At 41.0% G+C, this 24,141-nt stretch overlaps 2 protein-coding genes and 1 pseudogene across 2 annotated transcripts in view; 1 reads left to right on the forward strand and 2 right to left on the reverse strand.

The window, feature by feature from the left end:
- The first annotated feature begins 683 nt into the window (after positions 1 to 683).
- On the forward strand, positions 684 to 2,354 carry LOC120727193 (insulin-like growth factor-binding protein 1). Its single transcript, XM_040021393.1, has 4 exons — positions 684 to 1,098; positions 1,238 to 1,380; positions 1,539 to 1,667; positions 1,802 to 2,354. The coding sequence occupies exons 1-4, from the start codon at positions 753 to 755 to the stop codon at positions 1,925 to 1,927; spliced, it is 744 nt and encodes a 247-aa protein (XP_039877327.1). The 5' UTR covers positions 684 to 752; the 3' UTR covers positions 1,928 to 2,354.
- Positions 2,355 to 2,896: 542 nt separating this feature from the next.
- On the reverse strand, positions 2,897 to 8,274 carry LOC120727183 (annotated as a pseudogene).
- A 7,223-nt stretch (positions 8,275 to 15,497) lies between these two features.
- Positions 15,498 to 24,141, reverse strand: part of LOC120727232 (tensin-3-like) — a 31,988-nt gene continuing 23,344 nt past the window's right edge. The window contains exons 17-27 of the mRNA XM_040021442.1: positions 22,704 to 22,833; positions 22,074 to 22,597; positions 21,891 to 21,977; positions 21,683 to 21,814; positions 19,602 to 19,697; positions 19,077 to 19,154; positions 18,867 to 18,944; positions 18,476 to 18,644; positions 18,331 to 18,399; positions 17,744 to 17,773; positions 15,498 to 17,625 (exon numbers count right to left, since the gene is read on the reverse strand). Of these exons, the coding sequence (XP_039877376.1) occupies positions 17,481 to 17,625; positions 17,744 to 17,773; positions 18,331 to 18,399; positions 18,476 to 18,644; positions 18,867 to 18,944; positions 19,077 to 19,154; positions 19,602 to 19,697; positions 21,683 to 21,814; positions 21,891 to 21,977; positions 22,074 to 22,597; positions 22,704 to 22,833 (1,538 nt within the window). The 3' untranslated portion in view covers positions 15,498 to 17,480. The remainder of the gene's footprint in view (positions 17,626 to 17,743; positions 17,774 to 18,330; positions 18,400 to 18,475; positions 18,645 to 18,866; positions 18,945 to 19,076; positions 19,155 to 19,601; positions 19,698 to 21,682; positions 21,815 to 21,890; positions 21,978 to 22,073; positions 22,598 to 22,703; positions 22,834 to 24,141) is intronic.

A 24,141-nucleotide genomic window follows, 5' to 3' on the forward strand; every position in this document is an offset into this window, starting at 1 on the left:
TATTGAAATTTGTGTCACACATCGTATGACTAAAGGTATGTGGCATTTGACTTAGGTATTTATGACAAATATTACAGCAAGGAAACGGCCATTTACTGCCATCTTTTCCCAGATAAATGTGTCGTTTCACCATTTCTGGGTTATGCAAGGCAGACTGGGTTATCACACAGGTAGATAAACAAGGTGGAGGACCTTGTTTGTTTGCATGTGTGATAAGAGGAACCTTCACCAACAAGACTAAAAGGACAAATAGGACTTTTTTCTGTCAAAACAGTGTCACCACCCAACCTGTCAGAATTACTTCACAAGATAAAGTTTTGACGACACCCATAAGACAGTTTTTAACATTAACAGGCCATTGTCGCAAAGCCTAGAGCTCCTTGGATCACGTGATGCTCTCTCTTAAAGACGTTATTCACTATTCATCATTGTACTGAATTTCAGCAGCACTGTTCAGTTGTTTTCATAACTCTAAAGTTAAAGAAAGATGACTAATGTACGTCAAAAGTTGTTTTGATGTGCATTCCAGTGTCAATATTGACAAATGACCTCAAACTACGCAAGGCAAGCGGGGTCGTCCACCTTTTACAGCAGCTTTGTGAAAAATATTTTATATCTGTGCTGAGTCAATTATTAACCCTTCTGGAGGCCAAAGCTTTCATATAAATACTGCCAGTTCAGAGAAGACTTGTTAGAAGAAACTGACAGTTTTCAACAACGTCTAAAAAGCTAAAGAGTTTCATCAGAAGGAAATGTTTGGATTAAGCGAGAAGCTGACGTTTGTGGCAGCGGCGGCTCTGGTTGTCTTGTCCGTAGTGAGGTCATCTCCGGTGGTGGGGCCAGAGCCCATCCGCTGTGCCCCCTGTACTCAACAGAAGCTGAACGACTGCCCCGCCATCCCAGCAGACTGCAAGCAGGTGTTAAGGGAGCCAGGCTGTGGCTGCTGCATGGCCTGTGCGCTCGAGGAGGGGGCTTCCTGTGGAGTTCACACAGCCCACTGTGCTGAGGGTCTCCGCTGCACTCCCAGGCCTGGTGAAGCAAGACCACTGCACGCTCTGACCAGAGGACAGGGAATCTGCACTGTAGACCTCCGCCAAGGTAGCCTGGCTGTTTCATATGTGCTCATATTGATATTCATTAATTAAAAAAAGTTCACAGCATTGAAATTACATCTTTAATGCAACCCCATTCCATTTCATGTGTCATGTATGCTCTCTGTTTTCTAAAAATTCTACAGAGGAAGATGGAGGAGTCCCTGACCATGGCTCGTTGCAGCACATCCTGGGACTTAACCTTCCCTTTGATCACCAAGATTTTGCTGAAGGCCAGGAGAGTCTCAAGGCTAAGGTCAATGCCATACGCAACAAACTGGTGCAACAGGTGAGGGAAAAAATAAACAATCCGACTAACTGGTTATTCAAAGTAATTCATCTCTCTTTCCACAAGAGGGAGTAGATGGCTCTGAGGGGGTGTAGATAATTTGCTGGTGCATTTGTGTTTAGGAGACTGTAGCTCTCATTGTTTCTCTTCCTACACAGGGTCCATGTCACACTGAACTGCACGAAGCACTGGACACGATAGCCACCTCTCAGCAGAGGTTAGGAGAGAAGTTCACAACTTTCTACCTTCCCAACTGTGATAAGCATGGCTTCTACAAGGCCAAGCAGGTGAGAATTTAACTTTTTGTTTGTTTTTTCAGAAATTTCACCATAACAAAATGAATTTTGACTCCCAAAAGGGACTTATGATAAAATACTGAGTGATTTATTTGTGAGAGATGCCATTTTTATTTCCTTTTCAGTGCGAGTCATCTCTCGTTGGACCACCCGCTCGCTGCTGGTGCGTCTCGTCTTGGAATGGGAAGAGGCTCCTAGGATCGAGCGACTTGGTCGGTGACTCAGAGTGCCATCAAGAAGTTACTCACTGAAGGATGGACTCTGTTGTCACTCAAAAACCAACTTTCACACACACAAAGGCACACACATTAACAGCAACAGGAGGTCAGCCGCCTGATGAGCCGGCTCTCCTTTGCAAAAATGAAACTGTGAAAACTTATTTGAGTGGAGGAAATTTCCTCCCATCTTATTTACGTGGTGTATGTATGATCAACTTATTTATTCGCTGCCTGTATATTCTTACAAGCATTAACCATTTGTCATTTTTAGATCTTTTATATGTTTGCCTGTTTTATTTTTTTCAGTTGTAAATATAGGGCGACACTGTATACATTTGTGTTTCTGACTAAATAACTCCATTGCTCAAAACCACAGGTCCATTACGGTGCCAAGCCCATTTGAGAGACTTCAGGATAAATTTTTGTTTAATTCATTCATAACTAGAGCTGTGCACGGCAGCAAACAACACAGCAGCTCATTCATTCATTCTGTTGACATTGTCTGAATGTATCTCCATTGGCGTTTCCTCAATGGGTATTGGGTGAAATGCTTAAAGTGCCACAAGTATGTGCATGGTGGCCTAGCACAAACATATCAGTGCTCTTCCAAGCCACGCTGAGGTTTGGGATGGGTTGTTCATCATTCGTCTACCTCTGCTGGTCTCTGCAGGTCCACAGTTTGAGCAGAGGATTTCTGAGACCTCTTCTCAGCTACATCTTCTCACATTAGGGACTTTATTTGACCTTTTCTTTATCTGACTACCTACTCTAGTATTTATTATCATTCACTTGTGTTTAAAGATTTGTTTGTTGTTGTAGCTATGTGCAGTAGATCCAGTTTCAACTGAATGCTAATTGCCCTGGAATGCTGCTTTTTCCATTATTGGGTTTGTTGTATATACTCTAATTCTGTGGATGTCCATCTTAATAAAATCTTATTTTATCACAAAGGAGTTTTGTTTTGTGTCTATCTACAAAACATTAAAAACAACAATACTTGGATAACTTTATACTGCCTTTATTAAGTAAAAATAGACTTCTGAGGGTTGCATTGTACATGCAAACAGCATATTTAAACTGACCACTTAATCCAAGACAAGTGCTAAAAAAATATCACTGGCTACACAGAGACTGGAGATAACTGTAAGGACCCCTTATCTCTTATATTCAGCTTATGCAAAGCGACAACAAAACAAACAAACAAACAAAAAAAACCCACACACGCACACACAGTACAGATCATGAAACAAAATCTCTTTTTCTGTGGCGTGAGACCCAGAGTAAAAAATAACTTTCTATGCGCTGTGTTGTCTGAGCTGCACGGTCCCAACCAACTCCCTACTTGGAGCAGGAAGCAACCGGAATAATGGAATTCATACAAATAGGAGTTCATACTTAAATCACTGCATGCTTACTTATTCAAATATACATACATTGTCAAGACAAAACACAATGGCTTTATAACAAATCACAAGCATACAAATAATGATTACAAATCACAAGCATTTACACATATGCAATGCCATTTAATTGTGCGTAAATGAAGAGCTCTCTTATCACTGCTTGTGACATGTCTTTGTGCTTTAAAATCAGAATAAGGCCTCTGAGATAGTTTCTTTAAGTGTAACATTATTCCAAAAGGTGTCCGGGTTGAGTCTGAGACAAACAGGTTATGAAGAATCCATCCATGTACAGAGGCTACAGGCTTTTTCTACCCGGTACTCTTCTGCTGCGCTCTGCGCTGTGCCTCAGAAAAAGGTCCCACAGGCAACAGTTAGAAATAGCAAACATCCATATATCGGCTGAGCCATCTCTTGACCTCTCTTCCAATATCCTCGGTTTCTCCATTTGTTTACAGTTCTTGCCGTTCAGTCCCAGCCTCCCTCCCTCCCATCCTGCTCTGCTCCTATTGGCTGTCAGAGTTGTAGTACTGGGTATCTCCTCGCTCCCTTCTATCAAGACCTGGCAGAGGCTGCCCATATTTGTCCACACACCAACAGTAGCCTCGCTTTCTGCCTTTGGAAGGACGGCACTGAAAGTGAAGGAGAGAACAAGGTGAAGCGAGGGAAGACCGGTGGGGGGGAGGTGGGAAAGCTGAATGTACAAATCCGGTTGAATATGAAGCATTATGGATAACAGGCCACTTTAGTCAATGAAGCAGAAAAGCATAGTTAAGAGGCATTAATGGTCAGATTGTGCTGAGCCTTTGCTATCCAACACGCTGTGGTATTTTGAGCTGCTTTTATGGTCTACCTCCTGTTACACACACATATAGAGACCTTTAAGGTAAACAGAAACCTGGTAAAATATTTGCTTAGTCCCGTTTGTGAACAACTGTGAACCAAGATCTATTTTCAGAAGCTGGTGGCCAGTACGAATCATCTGTTGCTGATTATACCCCACAGCTCCAAATTATGGGTAGGCCTACTACAAATGACTTACAGAGTCTGTGGAGCTACCCAAGGGCTGTTATTTTACTGCCAATTTTACTAAAGGTCAACCTCCACTCTAGTTAAACATACAGCCATTCATTTCAAGGGCTAAAGCAACTGTACTGCTGCTGCACAGAAGAGACTGGTCACGCGGGGAGACGTCCTTACTCAATTAGGTCTGATCTTAGGTGGAGAGTTTCATAAACAGTCTTTATCATGATGAATGAAAAATTCTTAGTGAACCATAAATTTTGGCGGCAAGTTAAAAAAAAAACAAAAAAAAAAACGCAGGCTGTCTATTGGGGAAACAAATACATTAATCAAAATCTTAAGTACACTCAATTGATTTATTTATTTTTATAAATGCATCTTCTTCAACACCAAAATCATTATTGGGTAGTTTGTTATGTTCCCTCTAAGAGGCATTTACTGTTAATAATCATTGTAACAAGAGCTGTTTTCCCTTAGAGTCATCCGAGTGTTCAAATTCAACTGAACACCACAACATCTCTGCCACTCCTTCAGTGCCTAAAGGCTTAGCGCGGTGCAGAAGGTCCGTTCTGCATAAACAAAGACAATGAGCCTGGCGTTGTAAGGCTGGTTATGAGATGATTGCAGGTCAAGAAGAACACTTCTATTAAGCGGGAGGGACTGCTATGTAATAGGGGAAGCTGCCTCTGTGATGCAGTGGCGCGGGAGCCCTAAGTGCCTCCATATGAATGCGTCAGAACCACTCATTTATTACAACCCGATCGTGGGTGAACCATGTGAGCGTTGGGATGGCTTCGGCTCTATTTCTGTGTCTGCCTCTCAAAAGTCCAGCAATTATGGGGCAAGCACATGGGGTGCCGGCGGCCACCTTGACGTCTGTCTCCCTGGGAGGGTTTCCGTTAAATGGCCATCGTCCCTGCCGTCAACCCCGCTGGGGTTTGGTCCCTGTGGTTCCAGTTTCCAGAGCCAGTGGCTAGGGTATACCTCACTGGTGTGGTGGTGCAATGATGAGGCTCTAATAACTACCAATGAATACACGAGGACAGCAACAAATCTGTAATTGGGCTGCAGGAGACCTTAAGTTTGAGTCATTCGTCTTGTAATCATTATGAATGTACTCTGCAAATGCTGATTTCCTTTTTACAGCATTTTGATTCCGTAACCAAGTTTGCATTAAGCAGATCGTGAAATAATGCACAGCCCTTCGTGTCCACTGAATAAGGATGCACTAAGCCAATGATTCTCAAACTGCTGGGCAGGTCCCACTAGGGGGGCAATGAGCCACTGGTGATGGGCACAAACAACTAGGAGAAACTAAGAAGACTGACTGTGATGTGTTTGCTGATGAAACTGCACTGACATTTTTTTAAAAGTAAAATTCATCTTGAATTCTTTTAGATTGTTAAATGTCGATAAACACTGTAGGGTGTGGGGTGCAAGCATTCTTTTGGCTTTTGTACTGAGGCCTGCCAGAAAAAGCTTGAGAACCACTGCACTACTAAAACACTCAAATATCAAATTATTAGGTATACTTTTTCTCACCTGCTTTTTCTTATAGAAGCCCTTCTTGTCACAGTTTGGTATGCGGAAACCTCGGGGGATTGAGAATGTTGGAGATCTTGAGGTTGCTGAGAATGCTCTCAATCTCTCTTCGGCAGGGACCCTGTGAATGAAGACATCACCAGTTTTTAGTACCTTCCTTTAACATCAGAAATTCTATAGTTTTATTTTGAAGACAGATAAAAAGCGAATAAAGCGTTTATACTTCCTCATTAGCAATGCCATTTGGCAGTGGGTTTTTGACATTAATGTTTTGGTGAATTAACACTTTAATAAAGCTGACTCACGCTGCCTTGCTGTAATACCTAAACAATGGTGGCTGCAATATGAAAGAGGTGGCAGATGAGGAATGAATTCATCTGGCTTGTGAAGGTTTAGCAGTTTGCCAAAGCTGCTTAGAAGTCTTACACAAAGACTGGGGGGGCTAAAGTGAATTCAAACAGCTCAAAGACGAAGTCAAAAGGCTTGTCCTCAAGTCCAAGTACTCAAGTCACTAATCAGAACAGCCAGTCAAAGCCCATTACTACAGTGTGCTCACTTCTCGGGCCAAAGAGAAGATCAAAATAGCAGCAGGGCTTCCCAACAGGCACTCACATAAGCCAATCCATCATTCGCTGGCTCTCAGTATAGCCGGCACGCGGACGCCTTGTGGCCAAACAACCGCCTGACCCAGGTCAGCCGCAGGGCTATGGCACCCGCTTGCTGCCATGCCATTCTACTGGCTCACAATCTCTGCCAAACGTCAGCACTGCTACCCAAAGCATTTCATCACCCGCAGGGGGAAAAAAAACACCAAAGCACAGAGGAAGAAGAGAAAAACATTCCTCCAGTGTGCTCTGAAGACAGAAAAAATATTGGTTGTGGTACTTACATACTCGGGCTCCCGCTTGGTCTCTAGAGAGTTTTGTTGATCTGTGACGAGTGGTCCCGGTAGCTCCCCCGTTTTAAAGAACTGGGTTCTTCTCTGTTGTTCCCGTCTCAGGATGTCTGGGGGGATGAAAGGGTGAAGTGGAGGCTTAAATGGTCCAATAGGTCTGTGGGTGCTGTACGTAGTGGTCTGAACACCCGGATCAGTGGAATTGCGCTCTTCATCCTGAGTATCAGCATTCTCTGCTAAAAAATTGTGAACATAAAAATGTGTTTATAAACAAACATAGCAGAGTGTTAATTTCACATTTTTTCAACAGGCTAGGGTTCAGGGGAGGGACGTGGGTATTGTGTGCTTTAAAAGCATCTTCTGAAAAACTTTAGAAAACCTTGACTTTTTTGTTTTTTTAATTTGATTTGATTCGAAAGTACAAACTAGAAACCATGCAACCTTGAAGATGCAGGCTAGGCTTTAACATTTATCTGACCTGAATTCTTTACAATGAATTCAGGGAGGGTTCAAGTCTTCCCTCTGCGGCACAAAGAGGCACTTCTTCTTTCCACAATCGAAATCTCTCCAGTGCTCACTGCTTAAAGCCTTATCCACCACCTTCGTTCCTCTGATGTAAAGACGTTTTAAACACATCAAAGTGTTTTCACATATTAGCTGGATTTTTATTGCTAAAAGAAAAAAGTTTTCTCTTTTTATACAACATCTGGTAATTCTTACATTGCCCGACGACCACTGGCAAAGATTTACCAGTTCTTCTGCAACTACCGAAATTGTGGTCATTAACCAGTGATACGTAAGGTGTATAAAAGAGCGCACTTTGAGGTATAAACACTCACGCTGATGAATTACCTGGTAGCTCATTGACTGGCACTGTTGGTCTGGTAGTTTGTCTCTTGTTAGTAGCGTTTGCACAAATACCCCGTCCCTCCAGCAGAGCCTGCAGAGGTTTCGTTTCACCGGGTTGATGTTGACAAATCAGGCCGGAGCCACATCTCCCGGTGTACACGCCGCACGGCTGGCCGAAACTCAGCGCGCAAGTCATGCAGCAGCCGCAGCCCGGTTCGCGGACCTTCTCCGAGCAGTCCTTGGGTAAAGGTTTGCACAGAAGCCGTGCAGCAGGATCACATGGTTCGCATCTGATAACAGGTCCGAACGCACCTGACCTCCAGGTGAACGTTGCCAGGACAAAAGTCATGCAAAGTGCGCGAAAACAGGAATCCATGGTGCTGTGTCTGAGAGCGAATGAAGTGAGGAGGTGCGCTGTCCTGCCGTGGGGACTTTTCACTGGGCAGCTTCTCTCCCATTCACATAAAGACAGCGGACAAAACATCTCAATATATAGACCCCAATGACTGTAGTCACACCCCCGAATAGCTTGTGGTGTGCTGATGAATTGCGTCTACTCCGTTATTCCTTCAAGACATCAGAGAAATATGCTGGGGTTTTGCTGAAAAGCAAGGCAAGATTTAAGGTGTGGCTCTTTAAGACAGATATTAAATAACATTAAAAAGGAAAAAAAGAAAATCACAGGCCAAGGCATTTATTTCCTTCACCCTCTCACTCATGACTTTTAAGTGAACAATGTAGTTGAGATCTTTAAAAAAAAAAAGGAATATTCAAAATGTAATCAAGAGCATTAGAAGCACGGTACTAATGATGTTACACAAAAATAAATTAAATACTAATCAAACACATACATATTTGCAGTTTACTGACGGTGCATATAAAGTCTTAAGTCCCCACACGAGAGGAAACTCAGCAATCTGCTATGTTCGCCTTAATCCATAGGGGGAGCCAGTTGTCATGTGTGTCAAGCATTATTATTACAATGTGCCTCTTCGACTTTTACAGTAATTCATCAACACTTACTACTAAACGCTATTTAACATTGAAAAGTCAGAATCATTTGTTTCTTTCCGTTCTTTTACGTGGTAAAAGGTCACATAGCTGCACTTAACGTTTTGTTCCAGTAGAGCAAAGGTGTCCAATAGGGTGATCCAAATGCTTTGTAAATAATTTAAAGGCCTACATTATAAACAATCAAACAGTTACAAATTTTAGTATATTATTTGATATATTATTATGTATTATTAAATTATTATTTATGCAAACAGTACACCCTGAGGTCTAAAATATTAAAGAATAACCAAAATCAGTGGTGGCATATATATATATATATATATATATATATATATATATATATATATATATATATATTTGTCTCTCTGTTTTTAAATTTCGTTTTATACTTCACAGACTACACAGACTAGATGCATATGCTGTGTGCATTAGCTGCACATTGACCATATTCATTTATCAAATACTGCTCAATGATGAACTTCCTTGTGCAGATAATGCATAATAATTCACATCCACTGATTTCATTCACTTATCAGTAGAGTTGCATGTCCAAGGCTGATTTTGGGTACAGCAAAGACCTGACCTGACCAGAACCTTTCTTCTGTGAGCCACTAGTGCCAAACACTGCACCATAGTGCTTTCCCCACACTATACATCATCTTTAGAAATATTATGAATAACAGTAAACTTATCATTTTTGTTTAACTTGTTGTTTTGCTTCTATGTGCATGAAGTAAAACATTCCATAAATATAATTAAGGATCCCATCTGCTATTCGGTGTTATTGTGTCATGCAAAAAGTCTACCTTGTGTACCTGCTCCTCACACGTACAGCCATGTATTTGTCTCTTGACTTGTTTGTATGGGCGACATAGCTGGTTCCGTCCCGGTCATTTGTCTCCGCTACAAAGCAGTCCTTAAAATAAGGACGCATACCACACATGTAAGTGAGAAAATTCCTGAGTAATTACATCTGTGGTGTTTTTAGGTCCACTATTGGTTACAGATGAGAGAGCAAATACCATAGCAGAAATTGTCCAAAATACCTCAACAGAATAACAGCAGCAGAGTTGAGGTGTACAGTTCAGGGTTTTTGGGTTTTTTTGTATTTTTTACATTTCTGAGAAGTCAGTGTCAAATCCATTGCCAACCAGCCCTGCCATTTGTTAACAGACAGGCCTACAGCAGAGCAGTGCTCTCTGGAATGCAAAACATTTGGTTCATATGCTGAAAAAAGAAAAAGCTTGCTGATTTTCCGCCCTTTCCTCTACTCATAGCTCTTTGAAAGGGGGTCTCTCAGCCACCTGTGCATATTCAGCATAGCAGAGGAGACTAAGAGTAATGTACTGGAGGAATGTCGTCTCGCAGAGCAGCCTCTCAATAAAGAGGGAGTGTGAAGAATGTACGTTTGCACACACAGGATATTACTGTACATGTGTTTAACATAACCTGCTGTCAGAGGCAACTATGGCCAGCTGCAACAGCTTGTCAAATGGTACTATGGAGCAATTTTCCACTGTTTTAAGACGATTTGGACAAATCAGATACACTTGCTTGAAGACCTCAGACTGGGCTGCACTAGCTCCAGCAACCAGACTGTAGCTCACATTAGCCATAATGCACCACTTCCCACAAGTAAATATAATCTATAATAAAACAAGTAGGTTTTATTTCACTTTAAAACCTTTACATAAGTTATACCAAAATTTTCTCCACAGCTATTTTCATAATTCTTCTTGTGATTATCTCTGGTATTGTATTTGGCATTTTAACACAGCAGCTCTTTTAGTAGCTTAAAGGATGTAAGGAAGTAAAAGCAAAGGAATGTGCAGTACCAACATTCATAGATAAATAAATCACGTACTGTAATCAGATGGATATCTGCAAAACATGCCTGAGTTAGCCCAGAAGAACAATGTAAGAGAGTGTGTGTGTGTGTGTGTGTGTGTGTGTGTGTGTGTGTGTGTGTGTGTGTGTGTGTGTGTGTCCCTCACTCTCAAACACAAAACAACCCTTTCCCTATTTTTGCTTGTCAGGGTCCAGTGCGTCTGTGCTTGTGGAGAGAGTGTGTGGAATACACACAGTGTGGAGGTGTGCTGGAGTAGGAGAGGAATGAGGCGGTTGCAGATCACATGACAAGTCTGGTACATTTAAAGTTATTCTTTTCCCTGAATGGTCTCATGACTGTCTGTCATGTAATTGCTTCTGTCTGAGAGCTTTTTGAGCCGACTAAGATCACAGATAAATTGGAGTCTCTATAGTGATTAATATGATAATTGTTTCTCTTTGATTCTGCTCTGACCTGGACCCATACATAGCTTCAGCTATTATGTGATTATTAGATGTTGGTCGAATGGCGAACAAACTAGAGGCCAGCTTTCATCTAATTCCAAGGCCAGTTAATCATTTTCTTTCTTTCTTTTTTTGTTGGAGTGGTCTATCGTGGTCCCTGTTTCTGGAGGCTTGGCCCCTGAGGCAGTCCAAAGCTGTAATTAGGCCTAAGCAAAGTGAAGGACACAGAGAAAGAGAGAGGAACTCTCAGCACTCACCCTGACGGATTACAGAGTAGTCGGAAGTGGGCTGTGAGTGGCGCCACTCAATTTGACCCCAAGTCCCCCCAAAGACAGTTACACTTCCTATGTCTCTGTCTCACTTAGACTTATGAGGATAGTTGAACATGTATTCATACATCTTAGGCACATTTTCCCACATGTGTAAAATACCTCTCTCTTGTTTCTCACTACTGTTATATGACAAGAAACAGATATTCAAATGTGACTTGGACATGTGTCATTAAAATTAAAATTGCAAAGTAGTAGAAATCATGCATTAATCTACAAACAAATGTGCTTTTGGTTTTGAGGTAGTTTGGGTAGATGAGTCTATGTTGGAAACCACAATCATCCAATTAGCACAAATTCTAAAACCCTGTTGTAAATGCAAATTTACACCACGGAGGAAGCTCTTTATCCCACAGTTTTTTGTTTCTTGTTCGGAGACCATGACCTAACTGAAACCCCTCCACAGTCTCAATCAATGACCTTGGAGTATGCCCAGTTTCACCACGCATGTATGAGCGCTGTGATGCCACAGACTCAACCTACTACCAATATTACGTTAGTAACATTACGAGTTATGATGAAGTGATCTACTTGTTTGTCATCTCAATGTGACCTGGACTTACCTCAATTTAACAAGCGTTATGAAAGCCTACAGTTTTCTCCAGGTTTTGGCCTCTGCTGAAAGCCAAGCATGGGCCTCAAATTGTGCAGCCATCCCAGAATCCAGTTTCTATTTCTGTCCACAAACCTTTGTTCTGGTTCAGAGGAAAGAGATGGGCCCTGCCCCGCCAATTAAGTGGCTGTAAAAAAGCTGCAGAACTGGGGTGATCGAGGAATGAGAACTAGTTCTGTCAGCCGGGTAAACAAGGCCTCCAAATTATCTGCAAAATGAAATTTGGAGAGGCTGGTGTAAATCTGTAAGGGGTTATTGCAAAGCTGGTATTTGCTGGGAGAAGGATAACCTATGTGACTTAATCTTCATCATTGTTTCTTATAGTTGTTTTTTCCCCATAAGGTCAACTAGTTCTTATAGCTTCAGAAAGTTGACAAAGAAACCCACATGTAGTGTCTGGTTTTAGCCATTCTTATATAATAAAACATAGCCTGGGAATAGTAAATGTAAAGATGTATTAATTAATCTTAATGGGAAATTATTGCTGCATTAGACCTACATATCTTACATGCTAACACACACTTATTTTTCCCATGTGAAATGGTGTTTCTCCTGACAGTTTCCTTTGTAATCTGATAATGTTGGTTGCTTCTCTGGACTTTCCCCTGCTCCTTTTATTTCAAGACCACTCCACACTAAATAACAGAGGAAGATGGGCTCTATGCAGTCGCCACAACTGGGCCTTCACTTCCTTCCTGCCCTCCCCGGGAATTCTTCACTTTCACCACCTGCAGACACACAGTAATGTGGGTGGAGGGGTCCTTCACTGCACACCTTTCCTCCTTCTTATCTCTGCAAATTTATTCCCTCTCTGCACCTTAAGAGCAACCTGCCTAGGCTTGCCTGGAGGGAAGAAACTCTTTTAGTGCACTTTGTAAATGAGGGTGGACATGTGCATTGGATATGTGCACACGCAACAGGTAAGAAAGGTGCATTCACACTCTACAGTGATGGAATAATTTGCCCATGCACGTTAGAGAGGCCCCTTCACTGTCCACTTTTAAATCACGTCTTAAAACCCACTTTTATTCCTTGGCTTTTAACCTCAGTGAGACTTAGTTTCTCTTTTAATTGAAGTAGTTATTTAATTAATGATTTCACTCTTCTTTTATTTGGTTTTTATTTATATCTCATGTAATTTTATTTTACAGTTCCAATGTACAGCACTTTGTGTCAGCTGTGGTTGTTTTAAAGTGCTTTATAAATAAAGTTGATGATGATGATGATACAGACATTTGTGTGTCAGACGCATCAAAAGATGTGGTGTTACACTTCAGTGTGTAATAATTGCTAGCCTGTTTTGCTCTAAAACAACAAAGGTGATGTTGACTTGGGACTTTCACAGTCACAAAGGTTTTGTGTCGCTAGTGTCCTCTGCTGGCCACAGATTGACATGAATCATACACAGTGTGTCCACTTTAATAGGTTCAACTGTCCAATGTAGTCATGTAGACTCGGGGAAGACAACCTGCTGAAATTCAAAATGAGCATCTGAAAATGGCAAAAAGGTGATTTAAGTGACTTTGAACGTGGCACAATTGTTGGTGCCAGACAGGCTGGTTGCTTCAGAAACAACCAATATACTAGAAATTTCTTGAACAATCATCGCTGGTGGACCATCATAGAAAATGGTCCAAATAACACAACATATCTAGTTAGCAGCAGTTCTCTAATAATAATGGATTGGATTTATATAGCGCTTTTCAAGGCACCCAAAGCACTTTACAATTCCATTATTCATTCATTCATTCATTCACTCTCACATTCACACACTGGTGGAGGCAAGCTACAGTTGTAGCCACAGCTACCCTGGGGCAGACTGACAGAAGCGAGGCTGCCATATCGCGCCATCGCCCCCTCTGGCCATCACCAGTAGGCGGTAGGGTAAAGTGTCTTGCCCAAGGACACAACGACCAGGACAGAGAGCCCGAGGATCGAACCGGCGACCTTCCGGTTACAGATGCGCTTCCACAGCGCCACGGTCGCCCTCTAGGCCAAAATATCTTGTTGATCTGGCCCCTGAGGCAGTCCAAAGCTGTAATTAGGCCTTAGCAAAGTGAAGGACACAGAGAAAGAGCACACCAACTCTAAGCAGATGAACTGCAGCAGCTTAGGGCCATTCCAGGGTTCCACTTCTTTCAGCTAAAAACAGAAAAGGCTACAATTTGAACAGGCTCACAACAGAAGATTGGAAAAATGGAGCCTGGTCTGAGTCTCGATTTCTGCTTTAACATTCAGATGATGGGACTAGAATTCAGTGTAAGCTACATGAAAACATGAATCAACTATATCAATGGTTCAGGCGCTGGTGGTGTAATGGTGTAGGGGTTGTTTCCTTGGCACACTTTGGGCTTCTTAGTATCCACTGAGCATTTCTTTTAGATGTCGTTTGTCCTTACGTCTTGTCTCCCTTTTCTGTTTACTTGTTCCCCTCCTTGTGTCTCATTCCATGTCTCCCCTGTCTGAGTTGTGCGTTGATGTATGTTCTCCCCAAGCCCATCATGTCCCTCTCCATTTCCTTCCGTGTCCCTTGCTCCCTCTCGTCACTCCATGTCTCTCACTCCTTGTTCTCCGCATCCAGTCATGTCAGTATTTTCGTCTCTCGTTTCTGCTTCGGTGTTCCAGTGTCAAGTCTGTGTGTCTTAGTCTGCGTGTTTCCCATTTTATTTTGATAGTATCACGTCCTGTGTGTTTAGTTTTGCTTCCTCCTCTTTCATTATGTTTATTTGCCCCAGCTGTGTTCCCCGTGTGTTTCCTCTTCCCTCGTCACACTTTTGTGTATTTTGTGAGTTGTCATTCATCTTTGGTCAGGTCATCTGTTCACTATTCTGCTGTTTTTTTTTCATGTGTCATGTTCAGGTATTTAGTTTTCCCAGTGTATTCCGGTTAGTTTTGCTTTAGTGTCCTCCTTCCTTTTCTTTTGTATCACTCAGCCTAAATAAACGGCTCACTCTTGGTTTAAGTTAAGCTTTGATTTTCACACGTCTGCTTTTGGGTTCACTCATCAACCATCGCCACACAGTCAAACTGGTGTACTGGCCTACAGTCACCAGACCTCAATCAAATAGAGCAAGTTTGGAATGTGCTGAAACAGGAGATTTAAATCACGGATGTGCATTTAACAATGTACATTATCAAATGCATAATGTAGCGTCACATAGTACATGTGTGACACTATCATGTTAGCATGGACATGTTAATAAGAATTAAAACAGCTCTGAAATTTAAGGGGATCCAACACAGTGTACCTAATACACTGATCTCTGATTGTATACCATTTATTTCCACTGATAAAATAAATTTACTGGGTCCACAGCCTTTTTTTACTTATTTATTTTCTGAGAAAATAGCCAGATACCAAATACAGTGAAATGTTTATATAGAAGCCTAAAGCTAAAATGCCTTAGCTATCAGTTCAGCTGATGTTGCTAAGACCTGAAAAGCTGGAATTGTGCTTAGAGTCTTTGTTTTAGCAGCATTCATCTGCAGCCTCCCTGCAGTTATGACGAACTCATAATATTCAAATGTATTCAATATATTTCAAATGTCACAATACCAATACCATTACATTTACAAAGTTACTCCTAATAATTCTAAACTATTTATTTATGTATTTGTTTACTGGATTGAAGCCAACCAACAGCGGTGTATTCAAATTTCATTTATTTGCTCCTTTGCTGGTAGATATTACCATCCTGGTGTCTCTATACTTACATAAGGCTGCACAGCATAGCTTAGCACAGAGATACAAGGACACAAGACAGAGCTAACCGTTTTCTAATAAAAGGGATTCAATTACTCAATCTACCACCGCTACAGTTCATGCAAAAACCAACAAACAGCCTGATATTTACAGCTCTGGGTACAAGGCTAATACTCCCACTAGTTGCTGAATCTAGTGGATCAAGATTAAATAAATGTTTCATTATGTTTAGTATTTACAAACTCAACAAAAACATGGAAATGCCCATATACAAATAAACCGTTCACATGTAGCATGTTTTACACCGAGGCACAGTATTGAATGAGATAAGGATGAGGTACACATAATAGGTCATGGAAAGTGATAATAAGCGTGCACTTGATGCAAGAATAACACCAGCTGTTAGTGTGGTTGTCGATCCCTCTCTGGATAAAATGGTCACCCAACACAAATCCATTTCTATGGTCATCGTCGTTTATACAATGTGAACAATCAGCTGGAGTACAAACAGATTTTTCCAGGAGCAAATGTGTATCATTGACAGATGACTAGCTGAGTGTGCTACACACTAAACCTATTTGTGCAAATTCCAACACTGACCTCTTTCTTTCTTCTTTGTTTTCTTTTTAATAACAGCATTTGTTCTTGTAACATAGCAGCCTGTGTGTGGATGTGTGCTTTTACACATTTAGTATAAATATAAAAAAAGGGGGAGGGGGGGGGGGGGGGGGTATGTGTATACTGCTTTATTTTTGACACTGAAAGATTGCAGTGTTGATCTCAATCTTCAATTTGTTACATATTTGATATGTACAAGGATAATCCCAATGCTATTCAGGGCGTGTGGACAGACACTCTGGCTCACTTATAGAGCACCTGTGCTGGCGTGAAATCACTGATAATTTGATCTCCAAGCAGCCCTAGAATTGGGACAATCGACTCTTTACTCAGAGAACCGAGGTTACAAGGTAACCATACGTTCTTAGTCTTTTGTACCATTTACAAAAGTACTGATGTGTTTTTAATCAGTTACTGTCAAAGCAGAATATATATAATAAAAGAATATTATGGTTTCATTAAAATATCTTTCTACAATTTCTCTCATTCAAACACTCTTACACGCAAACGCACGCTCACACTTTCATTAAAATGTTGACAGCTTTAAAAGTGGTCATACTCCAATACATCTTATGACAAAATTGATTTAACACCTTCAAAAAAGCCACTTACATGCAGCACATTTTACAAAACGACACGTTAAAAAAAAAAGAAGCAAAAACAACATTTACATTGCATAGATAAAATAATCATGCATGTGATGAAGTTAGGCACAAAGTCCAGATCATACACATTTGCAACACTGCTTTTGCATGTTTTTAAATCCACAGAGAAATCCTGCCTGCTTGGTTAGATGAGATGTTTCTACATCAGATTCAACTAAATAAATCTTAATGAATGCTTGCATGAAGTTTTTTTTTTCCTTTCTTTTTTGGTTAAATATGAGAGAAACATACAACAATGTAGGGTTTTCTTGGTTGGTCCATAAAATGCTATGAATGAGTAAGAAAAGCAGCTTTAGTATGAGGAACTTAAAATATGTTAATAATGATTGTATTACTGTGTAAGACATTACAGTTGTAAACAATGTGAAAATGATAATGATTTTGTTATTTGTTATGTAGCTAATTTACAGTTCATACACTGAAAGGAACAAAATTTAAAAAAAAAAAGTTATTTATACTTTTCGATTAAAGGTGTCACTGAATGTCCTCGTACAGTGATCACTTTACATTTGCACGTTTTTCAGTTCAAATTCAGATCATCACCATCTCGAGTCATTATATTTAGTCCTTTCTTCAGCCTCTCAGTCTTTCATTCGTTGTTCTAGACGTTGCTAACGTCTGTCCAAGTGATCTGCTTTGTCCTCTACTTACTCTTATGTGAACCAATCATCACCTTTGACACAAAGTTGACAATAGCGCTTGCTGGCTGCTCGGGGTCATGCTCAGCAAACAGGTGGCATACGTTGCCCGTCGAAGTGCCAGTTTTCCTCGCCACAAAGCCGAAGATTCTGCAGAGGAGGAGCAGTGTAGTTAGTAGCATTACTGTCATCTGCCTCAAACAGGCAGTGCACCTTTAAAAAGAACTGCTTTCATTGTCTCTGTGCAAAAATATAATTATCTACTTACCTTGCTGATGGGCAGCCATCTTTTTTCCACCTATTGGAAGTAAAAAAGGGATAATAGTGTCATTTTTGCTACACTGAATCCACCTAAATACTTACATTCAAAAGTACTTGTCAATTAGATTTGCATGAAGTTATTTAAATTAATCTTTTGCCATATTTTGGATTTTCCTAGATACTTTAGAGAATAAAGGCCAGTCAGTGCGACTTGTAGTGTGAGGGATTCAAGTGGTCAAAAAATGAAAACCATATTAAATAAATACCCATCACCCATTCACAACATGCAACTGACATACTTCTCTATAATAACTAGTGAAACACAAATAGCAAGTGGGCATGTGTTTTGACATTAAATCAATCAATCAATCTTTATTTATAAAGCACTTTTCATACAGAAAATGTAGCACAAAGTGCTTTACATAGTTAAAAGCAGCCCACCCCACCCTCCAACTCACTCCCCACACTCTCATTAACATAAATGATGTGAATACACACATATCATCATCCCCCCCCCCCCCACACACACACACACACGTGCACACTTAAAGAGTAAAAATTGGGCTGGATTCACATTAAATCAACAATACTTACTTTCTATCTTGAGGGTCCAGAGCACAGTATATTACTGTATTGACATTGTAATGCCTCCTGAAAAAGAGCCTAAAAGAAGCAAAATTATGGTAAGAAATTGCTAAGCTATGCATATATGAAGAATGCAAAAACTATGTTTACTCACTTTCTCTGGTTGTCAGTGAGGGTGATTCCCTGAGAAGAAACTTTGAAGTGAACCACAGTGGAGGTTGGTGGAGCGTTAGAGTTTAGGACCATAGTGGTGGCCTTCTGCACTGCCTGGACACCGGTTAGTGACTCCATTTCCACAGAGCCCAGGAACCAAACATTACAGGCTGCAGCAGCAGACAAATTCAAAATTACACTTGGATTTGCAAAGCGCAAATAACGGCAAAGCGAGTGCATTCGGTGACACACGGCATAATAACAGGACAAGGTAAATGGCTCATTTCTACAACAGAACAGCACACAGAGATTGCGTCAGCGTTCGTATTAAGTCAGGCCACCTGTTTGTGACAGTGTCTTTTCATAGCAACTGATATAAGAAACCTGATTACCTGCTCCCTGTTTTAGCAGCTCAGCGGCAGAGTTTGTTACTGATTGCGAGGTGTTCTCAATGACATCTTCAAGAGGATCTGCGAACAAGAAAACAATGAGATTATCCAGCAAAAAACCCCTCAACAGTTACATCAGCAGATGAAAACACTAAGCTGGCAGACAGTTAAACATAGAGAGGCAGATGTTGGTAGCCACAACTTGAATACTACCTTTGTCAGGTATGATAAGTTTACAGGGCAGGGCCAGAGGAGTGATTGAATGTTGGTAGACCAATGCGGTTAAGCTTCCTGTAAAACAATACCATATTAAATTAGAATTCTAGTTATAAATCTGTTTTGGTTAATGACATGTTTATTAAAAAAAATGCAAGATTTCATGAAAAATTGCAAACTGTCAGAAAAAAAAGAAAAAGAAGGAGAAAAAACAACAGAGAAAAACTTCTATCACCACGATAAAATAAAATTCTCATCAGTGTAACACTTAATTTGATTATATATATTCAATAGTTGCTATATTTGAAGAAAGTGGGACACAAAAAATGCCACAGAAATCAGACATAAACCATGAAACACTGTATGGGTAAATTCCAGTCTATCACAGTCTATGATCTATCATTATTTGGCGTTCATGAAATTCTCCTGCCCTCTACTGGTGGTGGTACAATGCAATTTCTGTAGTGTAGCCAAAAATCCAGATGGTGTCACTGATGTTTGATAACCATGTAAAAGTCTTACCAAAATATGGCTCATTGGGGCAACCCTTCAGCCGCACTCCTTTCTGTGTGCACTCAATCAGAAAGTGGCGCACTAATTCATTGGACAAATCTCCTCCTGTTAGAAAAAGAAAGAAGAAATACGTAACTAGCTAGAATAGTATACTTTCTTTTCAGCAAACTTTCTTGTATTTGAAAATCTACAATTGGGGGTGTAAAACTTGGCGCCCCTGGAGCCTGCCCAAGAATCCTGTCTGGCCTATGGCAAGTTTGAAAACTGCAGGGAAGTCATTAATTATCACTTTTTCTTTCTTTCTGAATAAAAAAAGAAATGCAAACATTTTCCAGAAACGTCTTTACACAAAAAGAAAAAAAAGAACATAAACATATGAGTTATAGTAAAAGGTTTTTCCGACCCACTTCACATAAAATTGGGCTCTATGTGGCATGCAAACCAACAAATTAACCTCTGCTCTACACTTACTCTGACTTGCATAACATCTCATAGCAGTTATCTCAGTACCACACATAATTTCCCAGCCTTTAAGTGTTGCGTCAAACACATTAAATTGCTACATTCATTCTCTAGAGAGATTAGGTGGATTATGATTCAACAGAAGCTCTTCTGAAGGGGCTGGATGAGCGTATGTGAGGAATGTCTTGATACAAAAGCTTGGAGAAAAGCCTGCTCCACAAAGTGGGTTGGGTTTCACACTTATAAGCAGTCACAATACCCAAAGCTCAAAGTCTGGAGATGGTTTGTGTCATGATGTCACCACAGGTGCTGTTGGATTGAAGAAGGGTGAAATCAAACAAAAGGGCAGGTGTGAATCGGGGAGAGGGGCACATGAAAGGACTGCAGACAGGGCATAAGGGCATCCTTTGTGCCCCTCAGAATAAGCAGACTTTTTCCTGACACACTGTGTGCGGTTTAGTGTTCTTTCCTTTCCTTTTCCAAATAAGAAAATTGGGTCTGTATTGTAACTCGGTCAGTACTTCCTTACATGTGGAAACAATCCAGAGAATGTTTGACCAGAGTCCTCTAGAGACTATGTGTTTGTTACCAAAAAAACACAAAGAAACAAACAAAGAAAAAAACAAAACAAACTTTAGCCTATTTTCTAAATATGCTAAACCAACAAACCAGGAAGTTGATGACCAAACAAAAATCTTGTTTTGACTTCAGTTGTGGGACTGGCAGACTTCTCAGAAAGAGAGTTACAGTATGTGGGAAAGTGCACTTGCACAAGAAGACACTGGGATTATAGCAGGCTTACAGACCCAGCACATCTTTTGTTAATGAGTGAAACGTTAGCTGTACATCTAAGAGTATCAGGCAATAGGGGTCCCTTTGGCATCGTGATGATGATGCCCAGGAGAGAGAAACAGAAAGACAGGAGTTCACTCACAAGCAGAGGGAGAGAGGGACTCTTAGGTTCCACTGTGATGGTGCACACAGTGGGCTGTAACTGAAGATGGCTTTGTCTGTGCTTATGCTATGCACCATTCCCAGGATTGTCCAGACCACTGGACCAATCTCTGATATCTTAACTATCAATGAAATTCTGTAATACTGTGATGTATGTTTATTTCCCAGAGATATTTATGTATGTTGTGTATGTGTTATGTACAATACAAATACAAACTGACCCGAATGATCCACTTAAAGTATATTGCGCATTCCAAGGGAGCTTTAGGTTACCTTTGCACGATTATTCAAAGCAGAAGGACCGATCAACTGGTCGCAGCAGATGGCCGCCCCTGAGCCTGTTTCTGCCAGAGGTTTCTCCTTGTTTAAAGGGAGTTTTTCCTTTCCACTGTTGCCAAGTGTTTACCTTAAAGTGACTGTTGTTGCTATTTGGCGCTATATAAATAAAACTGAACTGAACAGAACTGAATTTAATAAAATTAAGTGTTGGATTGCTTTGCTTGTTGGGATTTCTGTATTAGAATCGCTTCCACCCACTTCCAGTGTCTTACGCAAAGTTATTCACACAGATTTTAACTCAATATTTAACACACAGACATAAAAAGCCAGCAAATATGTCTGTCCCAAATGTTGAAGTGCTCATGCTGTCTTTTAATCACCCACATGTACCATACCTTTTTTGTTCTGCTGAAGAACTGAGGGAGGGGGTGTAGCCACCTTCATAGCCAGACCGTAGGCCCCCCTGAAGGAGTGGCTGTCCCGCACAATAAAGCAGCCTGGCTCCTTGTCTTTCAAGACTGAAATAGCTGAAGAGAGAGAAACAATGATTGAAGTAGTTCGAGAATTTTCTTAACAAAAAAAGTGTTTACATTTGGCACCTACCTTGATCCCTTGAGATGTCTGGCTTGTACCAGAATTTTGATGTATCCTGCACAAATTTTACAGTAACCTGCTTGTTGGCTAGCACATCTGGAAAATACACAGACAAAGAAAACAACAAAAATCACTCAACAAGCCGTATGACACCCACGAGGCTTTCAGTTTCTTTAGCAGACCCTAGCTTACCTGGCAGAGGTGAGGCTGTGCCTGGCGTCTGAGCTGACAAGTCAGGCAAGATGTTAGGGAAAGGAATACTCAGGGAGCTACCACTGTGGGGACTTGAGAATCCACTGAGGGCTGGAGAGGCTGTTCCCAGCGAATGCTCCCCATCTGACGTCCTCTTCTTTTCAGGCAGAAGTGGAGGCTGCATTTGTGCTAACTGATTCTGCCCATCCATTGAGGGTAAAAGATCCCTGTCCAGGTTTGGACAGTCTGCGCCATAGCCGAGACATGAGTCATCCTGTTCCTCAAAGCTTCGAGCAGGACTACGGTTGAGAGGATAGTTAGCCATACGGCTTCGCTGGTTGCTTCGAGGAGAGCTGTGAGCATTCGGGGCAGGGTGGATGTGGGGGTGGTTAAGGGGAGGAGAGTGGTGGCCATAGTCCAGTGACACGGAGTGCGGCAGAGGTTGTCTTGCAGAGGGGTAGCTACTCAAAGAGGAGTGGTGGCTCAGGACAGGATGCTCTGGCCAGTGCTGGTTCTTGTTTGAACTGGGGAAAAACAGATTAAGGGAGCATTTTATTACTGCTGGTGTTAACACAGGATCTAAAAAAAAAAAAAAGGTGCTTGGAGTTTTTGTGTAAGTCAGAGCTCTACCTGTCTGTCTGCTGAAGGCTCCCAACAATAGAGGCAGAGTATGAGGAACTTTGTGTCCTGTGGCAGTTAATGGAGGGGTCTGGCAAACTCTCCACTCCGAAATGGTTGATCTCTGAATATTCCCTGGGTTCTGTGTAAGACGAAATACAGAATGTTAGAAAGCACATTTCTGCACAGAGTCCGAGTCAAGGTATGCATTTTTTAATTTTAAAAGAACATAAACATAAGGAGGGATAAGTATGGAGAGAAAAGCTGCAAAAAAAAAAAAGAAAAAAAAAGAAAAGAAAAAGCAGCTCTGAAAAGTTTAAAAGAAAATTTCTGCAACACGTGAAATAAATCACAGGGAAAAGGGTTGGTGTTCATTCAAGTAACAAATACTTACAATTGTAGTTGAAATGTAACCAGAACTGTTCGTATGGCCTTATACCCACCCAGGTGTTCAGCAAATAAGACTTAACGGTAGCTACAAATTAAACGCCTACACCAACAATTACCTAAAGCTTTATTTCAGTCAGTCTGGGCACACTGACATCCCCAAAAACTCAAACTGTGTCTTTGCAGGCAGGTTTTCTCTGGGTTTATAGAAACAAGAGGTGCAAAGCTGAAAGAGTAACTGGTTTCTTCTTGTCCCCATTTCCACTTGTGTACACAGAGACACTTTCATGGGGAGGAGAAGTTGTTTTTCTTGTGCCATGCTTCCTGACCCACAGTAACCATGGAGATGTGGCAGGGCTGAATGCAGCGATTCTTGCCTGAATATCTGAGGTAGTAAGAGGCACAGCAGGGACACAGATCTGCTCCCAGGACCTACAACCTTTAGACATACTGTAGATCTCTATGGAAACAAACGGGTTTGATCTATTTTATCTCTGTATTGGATCAAACACCAGACTTTAGATTGACGTTTAAATCAGTTTCATAGTTTTGAGAGAGCTCTATGACAAAGCGTAAATATAAAAAAGGTAACATTTAAGAATTCTGGAAAGTCCACCAGGCCTGCAGGAACAAAGTGCTATAAATGCACTCTTTCTTAAACTCCATCCATCCGTCTCTAAAAACAATCTCACAGTCTGGATTTTTTTTCTGCACTGGATAAAGACCAAAGTAAAACATGAAGAAAAAAAAAGATTTTAATATAAAAAAAACAACACAGTTATGTCCCAAAAAAGGGGTTTTCTGTGCAGGTCGTGAACATGCAGACATTCTTTAAAAACCAACCATGAAGGGCAGACAATGGTTAGGAATCTCCCTGCTTTCGAGACAACTTTTACCATCTGTCTCAAAACGGCTGATGTTGCACAGAAAACAATGCAAGCATTATTATAATATAACGCAGAAAAAAAATCCAAAATGCCTGTCCTGTCTCTTTTGTAATGAAAACATGCTAAAAAACATACATATATATTATTATTGTTTGCATGGTTGTGTTGTTTTTCTG

The sequence above is a fragment of the Simochromis diagramma genome, unplaced genomic scaffold, assembly GCF_900408965.1.
Source record: "Simochromis diagramma unplaced genomic scaffold, fSimDia1.1 OVJJ01000205.1, whole genome shotgun sequence".
NCBI classification, from domain to species: Eukaryota; Metazoa; Chordata; class Actinopteri; order Cichliformes; family Cichlidae; genus Simochromis; species Simochromis diagramma.

What these genes read in the sequence shown, in the direction of transcription:
- LOC120727193 (XM_040021393.1), top strand. Translation starts at nt 753, where the DNA reads ATGTTTGGATTAAGCGAGAAGCTGACGTTTGTGGCAGCGGCGGCTCTG. An exon ending in GCAACAAACTGGTGCAACAG is followed by an intron (nt 1,381 to 1,538) that starts GTGAGGGAAAAA and finishes CTTCCTACACAG; the next exon opens with GGTCCATGTCACACTGAACT. An exon ending in GCTTCTACAAGGCCAAGCAG is followed by an intron (nt 1,668 to 1,801) that starts GTGAGAATTTAA and finishes TTTCCTTTTCAG; the next exon opens with TGCGAGTCATCTCTCGTTGG.